Source organism: Sprattus sprattus (assembly GCF_963457725.1).
Source record: "Sprattus sprattus genome assembly, chromosome: 17".
Taxonomy (NCBI): Eukaryota; Metazoa; Chordata; class Actinopteri; order Clupeiformes; family Clupeidae; genus Sprattus; species Sprattus sprattus.
The window spans coordinates 9,631,154-9,643,729 of record NC_137915.1 but is presented as its reverse complement, the minus strand read 5'-3'; the positions used below and the strand labels follow the sequence as shown (position 1 = coordinate 9,643,729).

The window sequence follows — 12,576 nt, the reverse complement described above, 5'->3', positions numbered from 1 at the left end:
TTTTTCACAGCTCTGAGGAAAAAAAGTAGAAACTTCGTCAGTCTCTTGAAAAAGTCAAATAATGAAACACCTTCCTCTTGACATACACCTAGCTCTTCCTAATCACTAAGGTACAAGCAAATCTAATAATAACTGGCATCTTTCAAGACAATTAGGCGATAAGTATTCTATGTTAGCATTCAAAAGCAAGAGAAAACACACTTATGACAACAAAACAAAGCACTGATTTCCCATCTGATTCGCACCTGAAATCTTGTTATATTCACCAGCAATCAAGCCTGACAAAAGGCACCATGCCCAATCAAAATAAGCGAGTGGCGAAGCTCCAAACGCCATGGCAACGGCCAAACAGCTCAGCCGATGGAAACCAAACTTCACCTCCACGCCGCATCTCAGCCCAAGCATTTCTGTGTGTCATCACAATCTGGATCTGCTAAATTATTCAGTGAGAGTTTTCTGAATAAAATCTAGGCAATAAAATGCACAAACAGACAGACTAAGGAGGTATCATCGCATTGCCGAACCTACCAGAAGCTTAAGCCAAAGCAGCCAGAAGGAAATCATCTCTTAAAAAGGACGGTCCCACCACAGTTGTACTCCTCACCGCTGGACGGACATGCACTTTGGGCTAATGTGAGGTCGGGTCATGAGAGAAAAACACATAGACTTTGATTTTTTCTGAAGCAGGGTGTGGGGGGTGAATTGATCAGTGGTGGCTTGTCCAGTGAACCGCAGTGATGGGAAAACTATTGACAGGACCATCACTGTGATCAGATTCGTGGTGACTGATGTTCGAACCTGAGCTTCCCTCCAGCAAGTTCCCAACTATGAATTACATGTTCAGCACGTACCACTGTAGTGCTCTCTCGGCAGTGTCAATGCCGTTACTTCAATGGGTCCCATAGGTTTTGTGTACGTGTGGGATAACGAGTCGTCATTTTCACCCTTGTCAGATGATCAATGAGGACCCAAGGTCGCAGTGAATGAATTTGGCCACGTTGGCAAATGGCTGGCCGCCAACACACATGCTGGTTTTAAAAAAAACAACTGATAGCCAAACTATCAGCTCAAGTGACTCATAATATTCACTCACACTTCCAAACTGGCAAATCACATGGCCCTTGTTCGGATCACGTTGTGCCTCCACCTGGCATGTCACTTCATGGCCAACTGATGACTGATGGGTGAAGGCACGCAAGGCGTCTTGCTTTTTCATTTCAAGGATGTTCGATGCACAATGGCACAATGGTGCCTGAATCACAAGCACAGACACTTGAAAGGCTGTGTGTCAGTGCGTAGGCAGGCCATTCAGACCTGGAGCAAGCAGCCACGGTAAGGCAGCAGCTTCTCCGCAAAAGCACTTATGCATCTGCAAAGGTTAAGGCTAATTACCCCTCCAGTGTGGCTTCAGCTGGAAAGCTCCACCATGATGACGCCTCAGCTACCGTAAAAGGCAGCTCAATTAGCTCACAGCCATCACAGACTCAAATTTGTAAGTTAAATTAGGAGAGCTTGGCAGAGAAAAGGCAGTTTGCTATGGATAAACACCAAAGCACATGAAGTCTGAAGATACATCTTTGTGTGTTTCTGTTAGCCCGATGATGTCTGGCATTGCGAATCGCAGTAAACATGACTGGCATCGCCCATCAGCATGTTGAAGCGTGTTTTTCAGGTGCAGTGACACTCAGAGTGTGCCGGGCATGGGTGGAGTGGCACTTGATGGAGGCTGTGAGTAATCAACCCCTGTGGAGGTGACGACTCGAGAGCCCCTGCTCTGGGCGACCCCTCTCTCCCCTCCGCTGGAGTAAATGGGGAGAGGAAAGTGGAGAGGATGGGAGATGCCTAATCTGGATCACAAGGACTTCAACACCTCTCAACCCACCACACACACCCCCACCCCCCCTCCACCCCCACCCCTACAACATCGCTACAAATGCCCTTGGGGTTTTCGATTGTATCACATGCCACCAAAATGCCACTGGATGCTGCTGATAGGCAGAAAAAAACTCAAATAAGAAAAGGACAAACTCCAAAACAAAACCTGCCTCCTTCTGTCACACTCACAATGGAGGTGACAGAGATCTGTCCGTCCGGCCGCGTGCCCAAACGACAGAGGGAGAAAGTCTACCACCTGTGTCGATGTTCTTATTCAGCACTTTCAGTATGAAGAGATACCTGCGCATACTTCAGCTCTGTTTATTCAACTGCGCAGAAGCTATAGGATAGCATTACCGTTTTTTCCTTATTTCAGTTAAGGTTTTTTTCTCTAGTCTGATGTAAGCCAGTGCAACTCAGTTTCTATCTGTTCGTCCTTGATCAGCACAAAAAGTACATCGAATTCAAGATAAAAATGTGTTGATAAAAGGCACACCATCAATGCTTTTTTAACATCACTTCTCCTCATTTAGCAGTTTGATTTTATAAATCAAAACAGCAGAGTTATGCTTCATACAAAACTTGAGACATTTCTTTCAGACACACTCACATTAACACTCATCACACACACACACACACACACACACACATTCACAAATGAACAAAAGATCTCTGAACGCTACTTGTCCCATCAGCAGGCTTTGAAAACAACACACTTTCCCTCAGCCTCCATCTCAGCAGCCACTAACTTCACCCAAACAAGGCTTTCCTCCATGCCAACACCAGATACATAGCACAAATAAACATCACCCCCCCTCATGAAAAATATCTGATCCACATGCATGTTATCTAATCATCTATTGATCTATTTAATGGTACGTAAATTACTTGAAACTTCCCTGTTATTGACATCGGTAACCAGGCTTACCTCACAGCCGCACTGCCGGAGAGTAAATGTAGGTGAGTGTGTGTGTGTGTGTGGGTCCATGCGTGTGTGTGAGAGAGTGTGTGAAGCTCGCTATGGCAAAGCTGAGTTGCTGCACTCTCTGCCTGGCTTGCTGTAGCCACAGAGACTGCAATTCTCACTGAATGTGCCAGGAAACAGCCAATCAGAGCTCAGTCTGCCTGGCGCTCCAACACACACACACACACACACACTTACCCACTGATACACACTCTTGTGGGCTTGTACACACAGGCACACAAACACACATACAGGATGTCTTGCTGAGCCCATATGGGATGTGACTGCAGTGATGTACATTGGTTTGTGGCACACTTTCGTTCACGAAAAGGACAACCTATATTACAGCTCCAACTGTCCCCAGATAGATACATTTCTTTTTTTGATGGTATACCGGTAATGAGTTTGAAACACATCAGAGCCTTTGAACACTTTTTAATGAAGTTGTAAAGCAGTATATCCAAAGGGATGGAGAAAATGGGGAATTCAGCAATTCATTTTTAAAAGCATAGTTGTCTTAGAATAGATTGATTACTGGTAGCTTTACCTGCTGTTTATAAGGGCCGTTTAAAGCAAAGATATATATTTAGCACAATTGCTAAACATGCACATTAAATGTCAGCAAATGAAAGAAAAAGAAGTTGCATATGAACACAAACAGACTCACATACCATTCTATCACATTGTATGTACAATTGTCCTCATGCCACAAGTTTGCTTTAAGCACATTGATTCAGAAGAAAGGCAATAGTGATTTTAAGCAGCAAAAAAAAAACCCTCTTTTTAAAAACGAATCAGTTTTTAACAGCAGTCATATCCTTCTTCAAAGGAAAGGGAGAGAAAACACCCAGAGATTTTTCATCCTCCTGGTGGAATATTTACGGCAGGCATAGGCTGGAGTCCTATTCTTTGGCTGTTATGCCTGCTTTCCTAGCTGAGCCATTTTGAGCCTCAAAGCTGCAGAGAGGGAAACGGAGAAGATTTTTAAGGACATTTCTTCACAGAATATCTGCAGAGAAGCTGGTGGTTTCTGTAGCAGTTGCAAATGAATGATAAAACCCGGTTCACAGTGTGATGCTTAATCTGGGGTTTTGTAAAGATGTTGACTGTAGTTTTTTTTAACATCTCTAACAGGCAAATTCTTTTTACTTCAAAATTACAAGTGGGAGCAGGGAGGATAATTGCACCAAATCTGGTGTAATTTAAGAGAACATTTGAGGCTTACATAAGGCTACAAGATTACGTAAGGGGTTCTCAAGAATATGTTATGAAATGGCACTTCAGAAATCCACAGCTCCTCAGAATTTAACCAAGGATAAATTGTTCGATTTGCCCTGCGAGACAAATTGGTGCTTCTCAGGGACTGTCACTCAACCCTCGCTTAACAAACTCCACTGAGAGACTGAAGGCAGAAACCGGGCAAGATTTAATGCTATCAGGAGGCTGCCTAGGGACTGGGAGATAACCCTTTTAGTAATTCCCATTTAATGAACTGTATTAAGTAGAAGTAATTGTATGTTGTACACACCTACGTAATCTAACATGATCATTTAAATTGTTAGTAACAGTTTTGTTGTATTAGTTTAATCGATTTAGTAAACTTGCAAATGGATCAGTAAAGGGTTTAGCAATATTAATTTACACTTAATTCAGAGTTGAATTAAATCTAAATTAAATTAATAAACCCACTCAATAAATGTCCAAACTGACAGTTTTACTAGAAGCAGAAAAGCAGAAGAGAAACAATAGGATTTAGTAAACATTTATTAGCTTAGAGACAGACGTAAGAGCAGACACAAAGAGCTTATTTGAGATGAAGTAAAATACTAGACAGTCCATAAGAGACAGCGAAGAAGTTGGAATTAGAGGATGTTTTATTTAAACATAGCAAAAATGTTACAAAAACAGCCATAACAATTCCATTGAGTGTTATTTTCTCCCACAATGAAAAAGATGCTGTTCTCAGCCACTGGGTGGAGATGTAGGCCTTTACAACAGGCCCACAGAAGTTATCAGTCTACACAACATGCTCAAATCAAATGTCATTTACATATTGACAGTTGGGTGAAATCAAGCTGTAATAAATAAGACTGACAAACAATCACAAAGATTAGTCATCTTATAATTTTGAGCTTTCAGGCATTCTAGATTCAGATGATTATTGTTTATGGTTATCATCGTAGTGCAGTTAGTTCATTCAGCATGCAGAGCAGAGGAAATGAAGGCAGTGGTCAGCGCAAGCTCTTCAGCAAGATGTTATCAGCTGGCAAATGAGATGCTACAGCAATGCACTGCTTAGAGCGCAAACAGCCGTTTGGGTCTTTCTCTGATACCTTTGGCAGAGGGGTCCTCCATCCCGTAGATGTCTGCTCCAGGCTGGGAGCGATGCCGGATGCCGCTGGGCCTCACCTCGGAGCGGTGGGAGTTAGTGTTGTCGGGAGAGAAGACCTTGCTGTGGTAACCCTCTGGGTGATATGACAGCTGAGGGTCATCGTTGTGCTCCTCGTCTTCATCGTTGTCGCTGATGACGATCAGTTCCGCCTGGAAGCCCTCGTCTTCCTCCTCCTCCTCTGCGGCAGTCTGGTAGCCCATGAAGACCATGGTGACAGGCTCGGAGGAATCCGCGTCCGACGGGAGTGTGTCCATGAAGTTGAACTTGGTGTGCTCCTCACTCACGGAGTGGAGTGGAGACAACCTCCCTAGTCCCAGTCCGGAGTCTTGCCCACACTGGACCTCCCCCGGGTGTGCTGGCATGGGGCTCCGCGCGGGGCTGACCCTGTGCCCATCTGTGCCCTTTGCACCGCCATTCACCTGTGTTTTCCTGGGGTTTGAGTTAGGAGACAGTTTACTTTGCCTGTAGTTTGGTTGGTCTGGAATGTGCAAAGGAGAGTGTGTTGTTGGCCGTGGGCTTGGTGTGGCATGCCTGTCTGATGGGAAGGGGCTTGGGGTATTCGTGGGGGTCCAGAGTCCGTTGGGTGGAGGGCTGTTCTGGTCTCGGTCGGATTTCCTTGGGGTGTTGGGGCGGCTGTAGGGGCTGGAGAAGACGGGTGGATGGTACTGAACGTCAACGGGGGTCTCCTCCTTCTCTGAGGCCTTCCTCAAGAGCTCCTCCACGTCACTGGGGCTTAGCTCTTCCACTCCGTTGGTTTCGAGAGTACGTCCGTCTGAGCTCAGGGCATAGATGGACTTCCTGCCGTCGTCAAACACCTTCACTCCTCTTTGCTCAATGTCATCTGTGGTAATGGTTGTGGAGGAGAGGACCTGACTCTCGCCGGTGCGCTTGTCAAGCTCCACACTGATCTCCATGGCAAACATGGCTATGGATGGGAAAGGAGAGTACAGGTTTGAGGCAGCTCCATAAAAACTACTACCGAAACAAAACAAAAAAACTAAATTCAATTCAAATCAATTTTATTTGTATAGCGCCATAACAATACAATTGCCTCTAGGCGCTTAACAGAGCCCAGAGCCTAAACCCCTATTCAACCTGAGGGCATTGTCTTAAGAAAGTCTTCCACTTGTTCAGACACTACCGTCTGTGAAGTTTCATAATTGTGTGGCCCCTCTGTGATTAATTACAGACCCACAGGCATTTCCAAAATAATCTCAGATTCCATGTGAGTTAAGCGAATGTAATGATGTGGTCTGCATCACTCTGTATTAAACTGTAAGATGACTGTATCTTTGAAAACAAAGATTAAACTAAGGCAGATCCCATTACTCTACCAAGAGAGCTAGAATGCCACAGCTGTCTAATGACATTATCTTTTGGAGAACAGGGAAACTGATAAACCATTTATTTACAGATTTCATTACTGCAATGTCAGATTATATGTTCTGGTATATATATACGTAGCTGTAATCCATACCCCTCTTTGGGTCAACATCTGGTTCTTGCTTTGGACTTTTCTTCTTCTTTATAAGTGAAGGTTTGTAGGACTTTGGAATATCAGGAATTGCTGAGTAAATGTACTGTATTGGCTCTGAAACAAAAGATAAGGGCGTCAGATTGGCCAGGTAAGTTGTACAGGAATGGTCAAAGTGGAAAGCAGAGCAAAACAAAAAGAAGGCAAAAGTCTTTACCTTTTGGAATATCTGCCATTATTTCCTGTGCAGAAATATAAAAGTGTGAAAACAGAATATGGACAGCTTGAGAGGATTGGGAAGCTTAACTCCGTATGCCACGGCAACCATTTTCAAAATGCCTCTGTGTTCCCCAATATACCCAGCCACAAGCCAAAGCAACATTATTTTCAAGTCCACTGCATTCCTGACGTGTCACACCAATTACCGCAGAGCCCTGCTTTTAGCTCTACCAAAGCCCCTTCTAAACTCACCAGGTAGAGCAATCCCAGAAACAGCAAGAGAGAAAATCCACTCAAGCACTGCTAGACAACAGAGGTTACACCAAGACACACTGCAAAGTCTCAGCTCCCTTACAAATACACATAAGCCCACAGACTCAGAATCCCCAACAGAAATGTACATAAAGCATTGCTAAACGCTATCTTGAAACAGACCACCACAGCGAATACTGTACAGCCAAATTCAGCCATTGGCCAAGCATTACCTTGATGATGTCCTCTGGGGTCTTCTCAACCTCCTTGAGACGTTTTAGAATCAGTGTTTCATTGGAAGAGATCCTCAACTCCTCGTCTTCTAGGGCCGTAATTTCTTCCTCTATTCTGCAAAAGGGACAGATGGGCACTTTGGTTTGAGAACTTTCACCAACTAAAGGTCATATTGGATGACATACTGTAGCATAGCATAGTGTAGTCTTGTAACCTGTAGTTTGAGCTACACGGGCTAAATGGAAATGGAAATGGAAATGGAAATGGAAATGGAAATGAGCCCTAGTGACTAGTGACTGTTTTATGGCAGAGATAGTGACACACACACACATTCTGTCTATCTCTGCATTTTACCCATCCAGGGTAGTGATACACACAGTGATACACACAGTGAAGCACACTAACCCGGAGCAGTGAGCTGTTTTTGAGCGCCCAGGGAGTGATTGGGGTTAGGTGCCTTGCACCTCAGCCGTGGATGTGGGCATGGGAGAGGGTTGCTGTCCTGGGCCTCAGTGGCCATAGGGCTCAGGGGCATTGCAGGGAGGATGCGATCACCTTAATATTAGTGTTAGCGATTTGTGTTTTCGTTTTGAGTTTGAGTTTGGGTCTGCTGGTGTATATCTGTGTTGGTAGTGGATTCACAATGAGAAGCATGTTGCACAAAGCTAATCGAAAACAACAGTATGTCCTTCAATCAAAGCAAATGTATTCCCAACTACCTGCAGGGGGGATTTATTCAAACGTTAACAGTGTCTACTGTACTATGAGTACTCAAGGCTTATTATATAATATAATGATACAGGTTATTGTGTCAGTCATTTAATCCTCATAGGATTACCTTTTGTATAATTTCTTATGGGGTGCTGATACATTCAGTTACGTCACTAATTTATTTATTTTTTTACCTTGGAAAAAATTATGAACATAGGGTCCGCTACGGTTCTGGTGAATACCGTTGTACAGTTTACACTCTGAGAAGACAGTGGCCTCCTAATGGTTCTTCAATTCTACAAATGTTCAAAAGTCATTAAGAGCTGTGAAGAAATCTTTTGTAGCCCTGAGGACTCCCATCCGAGCAGATAGATATCCTGATGTACTCTGCAAAGAGTGCAGAAAAAGGTCTGCCCTCTGAGAGAAAAGACATCTGATCTTAGTTTTATTTTCACAGCAAGGGCAACAAACACATTGACTTTCTTGAGTGTTTAGCTTATCCTTTTGGTCGGTGTTAGGTGCAAGGAATTTAGCTCATAGTTGATCTCACTGATCTCAGTCTTCTGTAAAATTCAACCCAAATTGAACAGACTTTGAGTCTCGTACATCAAGCACTTTGTGCCGGCTCTAATAGCACAAAATTAACAGAGGGTGGTGAGGGTAAGAGAGATGGCTGACCACGGTTCATATCAACCCAATTATAATTTTGGGTAGGACTGAAAATACACATGGTTGTGTGAAATAAATGTGCTGTAGAACGCTGTGTGGTAAAATAACACAAGCATTCAAAAACCTTCTGTTCACTTGGCAAAGATTCCACACTTCATCCGTTCACAGGACCTCATTAAACAGGGGGATGGCTGCTATGACAGTATCTGGAGAGTGAAAAAATGGCCTGTCAACCTCTGGCTTCTCTGTGAATTAGTATCTCAGGTCAGACAAAGTAGAGTGACATGTCTCATCTTTTAACACTCTTGGTTTAACAAGACGTGGCCAGACCCTCCTGTGACAGGTGATGTCACCAATAAACTCTTACATCCAAAGCCAGACAGGGTCTTGTCTGAAACGAGCAGATTCTTTTTTAAACAACTATATAAACATGGGTCAGCTTTCACTGTTGGGGCCATAAAAGCCACACTTATGATGGTCTGAGGAAACAGAACTCTCCTTTCAAATGGGTAGAGGTGCAAGGTTAATTTGAAGGGGCCAATGAGTGGCATCCACCTTATGATGGATAAAGACTCTGCCAGATTGCTTTCAGGTTTCTATTTTTCTTCCTCATTTCATCTATTTGGACTTTGATTTAAGAAATCAAAGAGCTAAAACTCAGAAAACTCGGATGAAAACGATTGGTTGGATTTGTTGTGCTGCTCTTCGCGCCCTGCTGGAAAACAACTGGTACTGCACTCACAATATCTATCTTGTCAACATTTTGAAATATACCATACAGGTTCATGGCCAAATAATCTGTCAGTAGTTACAACATATCTCACCTAGATTCTCAAAATTATTCTTACATTTAAAATGAAACGGAAAATGTTAATGAAAATGCGTAATGCTTGAAGTAGTTTTACCAGTTGACTGCTAAAGTATTCGCTGACGTAAAGGTCTGCGGTAGTGTTTGATGGGATGTTTATTTAGATCACATTAGATGTGTAGTGAGAATGCTCCTATTAAGCCCTGTGTTTGTGCAGACAGGACCCAGGCAGGAGCAGACAGGTTACGTAATGCTCTCCACCAAGATGCTGTCTGAGTAACCGTTGGTTGACACACAAAGCTCATCACTAGATTTAAGTGGGTTGAGTCGGACAATCCGGGTCTAATCCCCTCGAGTTGCCTTTTGCTTTTACTGACCGGCCAAGTCAGGACAGTAATCTCTGAGGGAAGGATTCATCTTAACACCACAAACACATACACACACATAAATGTATGTATACAGTTAATGTACATGCATATACACATCTGCATGTGTTTACTCAATATATCTATATTGATATGTATCCAGATCTGCACACACAAGTAAATTGTACCTGCTGATATTGCTCTGCAAGAGTTTGGTTTGCTGCTGGTGGTCTTGAGCTTGTGACTTCATGGCCTCCTGCTCCTCCTCGCTTTGGACGCTCAGACCATCCATCAGCCATTGTTCACGCAGGGCCTTTTTCTGTTCCAGAGGTCAGGAAGGTAAGGTGAAGGTCAACCAGAGGTCAGAAAGGTAAGGTGAAGGTCAACAGAAGCACTGCAGGCGTCTCACTGTAATACGTTTGCTGATGAACATGAACAGGTTACAAGAGAATGAAAACACTTGGGCCATACTTGCCTTCAGATATTGAAGTTTGAGTTTCTCCTCGTCGATTTGTCTTCTTTTCTTTGAGATTTCCTCTTGAGCCCGTCTTTTGTCCTGTGATGGATCACACGCATTATTAAATGAATGGGTTAAGCAGCTTTTAAATGGTTAGACAGGAGATCATCATTAGTGATTTCACTATGTCGACAACAACTGTGACTTATTACAGCTCATGTAATAGAATATTTTTTAAAAGACCGCAAGAGCTTTGTTTTCATAACAGCTTGTAGCACTAGCAGCTCCCAAGCGGGATGACCTGGATGTACCTGAACGTACTTATTAGGCTATAATAGCAGGCTGTCAGGGATATCTGCACATGGTTGAACTCTTTCAGCATTTTCCGCGGCAACGTCTCCACCAGCTTGTGGTCACACTGTAAATCCCCACATCCGACTGTGAGCTCCCAGGCAGATCAAATCTGCTGGTCTATTTTAAAGCGAGGAGGGCCAGAGAAAGACTCTCCTACAGTAAGAAACGTACCGGAGCGGAGACGGAATCCGTCTGGGGACTAAATATATCACCTAAGAGTCTTGGGGATATAAAATCTGTACTCTGTCGCCTCTGACCTCAAAACTGTGGACTGTCCCCTTCAAACCTCAACCTCCACCTCTCTGTACAGGATTAAGACCATGCATATCAATGTCAGATATGCAGCTATTTAGAACTATCTTAAACATTCTGAGGGGCAAGAATGCTGAAGGGAGGACCAGAACTCTATAGTGAATATATTTTGAAACACATTTGTTGCTGAGCACTAACAAGCTCTGATAAGACAAGCTCTGATACAGCATTGAGGTAGACCATGCGTTAAGACATCATACATTTCAAATCTTTCATTTATAAGTTCCTCTGAGCTATTGACCTAGCTTGTACCCTTTGAAAAGCAGTGTATTACGATGTAAGAAAGTAATGTATGTCAGCAAAGTGCAAAGTGAGTCAGTAGGTATAGTATCTATAACATTTCAGTTTCTCAATAACACATACTCTAACTCAGTTATGTGCACAAATGAAGTATGTCACTCTCACAAGACTCTCTCTCTCACAAGCGCACATGACCTTCACAAAGCATACATAAATACCTACAATGAACACCCTCTGCCCCACCCCACCGCCTACCAGTTAAGTGATGACATTTATTCAGACAGAACTCATCGACATAGTCGGGAAGTAGTTTTTACACAGAGAGAGTTTTTACACATCTTGAGAGCTGTGATGCCAAATACAGCTGTAAAGGCTTGCGTGCTCTAAAGCCTGTCGTGTCTTTATGCAGAGAGACTGGCGAGAGGGATGTGTCATACCGTTATGGCCTGCAGTCTCTCCTTCAACAGGTCGGCCTCCTCCATGCTGACCCTGCAGAGATAGGAACAGAGAACGGTTTTTCCTTCAGAGTGGCGAAAGCTATGTGGACAAGAGAGAGAGAGAGAGAGGGAGAGAGGACTAAGATAAGAGAACAAGCTGGCAACTGGATGGTTTGTGGGGAGTACTTGTGTTGACATCATAGAGAGACCGGAAGATGTGTGTGTGTGTGTGTGTGCGCGTGTGTGTGTGTGTGTGTGTGGGCGCGCACGCGTGCGTGTGTGTGTGTGTATCAGCTATTTAGGGTTAGGGTGGGTTTCTCTGTGGATGACTGGTGTTAAATTATGAGGCAGGACTGGGGCCTTGTGCAGGCTTGGACTTAGCCATGGGACACCGTAAACCTGCTGGAATAGCTTGGATGGCTGACATGTTTTCCCTGTCGCATCGGATGTCAGATTTAGCCTACTGGGGTGGTCAAGGGGTGGAACAGGGCATGCCTGAACCCATCTGTGATATTTGACATTGTGTTGTTTGCTCCTGTTTTTTAATGACCAACAATAAATAATAGATAATGACTGCAGACCTGTCACAGATGACAAGAGGAAAGACAGGAGAAGGTCAAGGTAGTTAGGCAATGGGATCATTGAACTTTCGTAATGCTCTCTCATGATACAGCATAGTGAATACCTCTGGATCACAGCCATTGAGCACAACTCAAAGTACAGGGTTTTTACCTATGTGTCTCTTTCCTTGACCATATTACTCAGCACATAACTTTCAGCATGGTATGGCTTCAAAATAGGTATGCTCATATT

General features: G+C 43.7%; 1 protein-coding gene across 2 annotated transcripts in view; it reads right to left on the bottom strand.

Moving 5' to 3' along the window:
- Nucleotides 1–3,294: 3,294 nt before the first annotated feature.
- The window catches only part of LOC308378069 (palmdelphin-like), a 15,273-nt gene continuing 5,991 nt past the window's right edge, over nt 3,295–12,576 (bottom strand). The window contains exons 2-9 of one of the 2 annotated variants that reach the window (XM_080854876.1): nt 11,764–11,815; nt 10,439–10,519; nt 10,152–10,282; nt 7,410–7,524; nt 6,923–6,947; nt 6,709–6,822; nt 5,173–6,156; nt 3,295–3,796 (exon numbers count right to left, since the gene is read on the bottom strand). In XM_080854876.1, coding sequence (XP_080711002.1) covers nt 3,756–3,796; nt 5,173–6,156; nt 6,709–6,822; nt 6,923–6,947; nt 7,410–7,524; nt 10,152–10,282; nt 10,439–10,519; nt 11,764–11,808 — 1,536 coding nt within the window. In that variant the 5' untranslated portion in view covers nt 11,809–11,815 and the 3' untranslated portion in view covers nt 3,295–3,755. Of the gene's footprint in view, nt 3,797–5,172; nt 6,157–6,708; nt 6,823–6,922; nt 6,948–7,409; nt 7,525–10,151; nt 10,283–10,438; nt 10,520–11,763; nt 11,916–12,576 lie in introns of those variants that run through there. The other variant, XM_080854875.1, reaches the window with a different exon arrangement.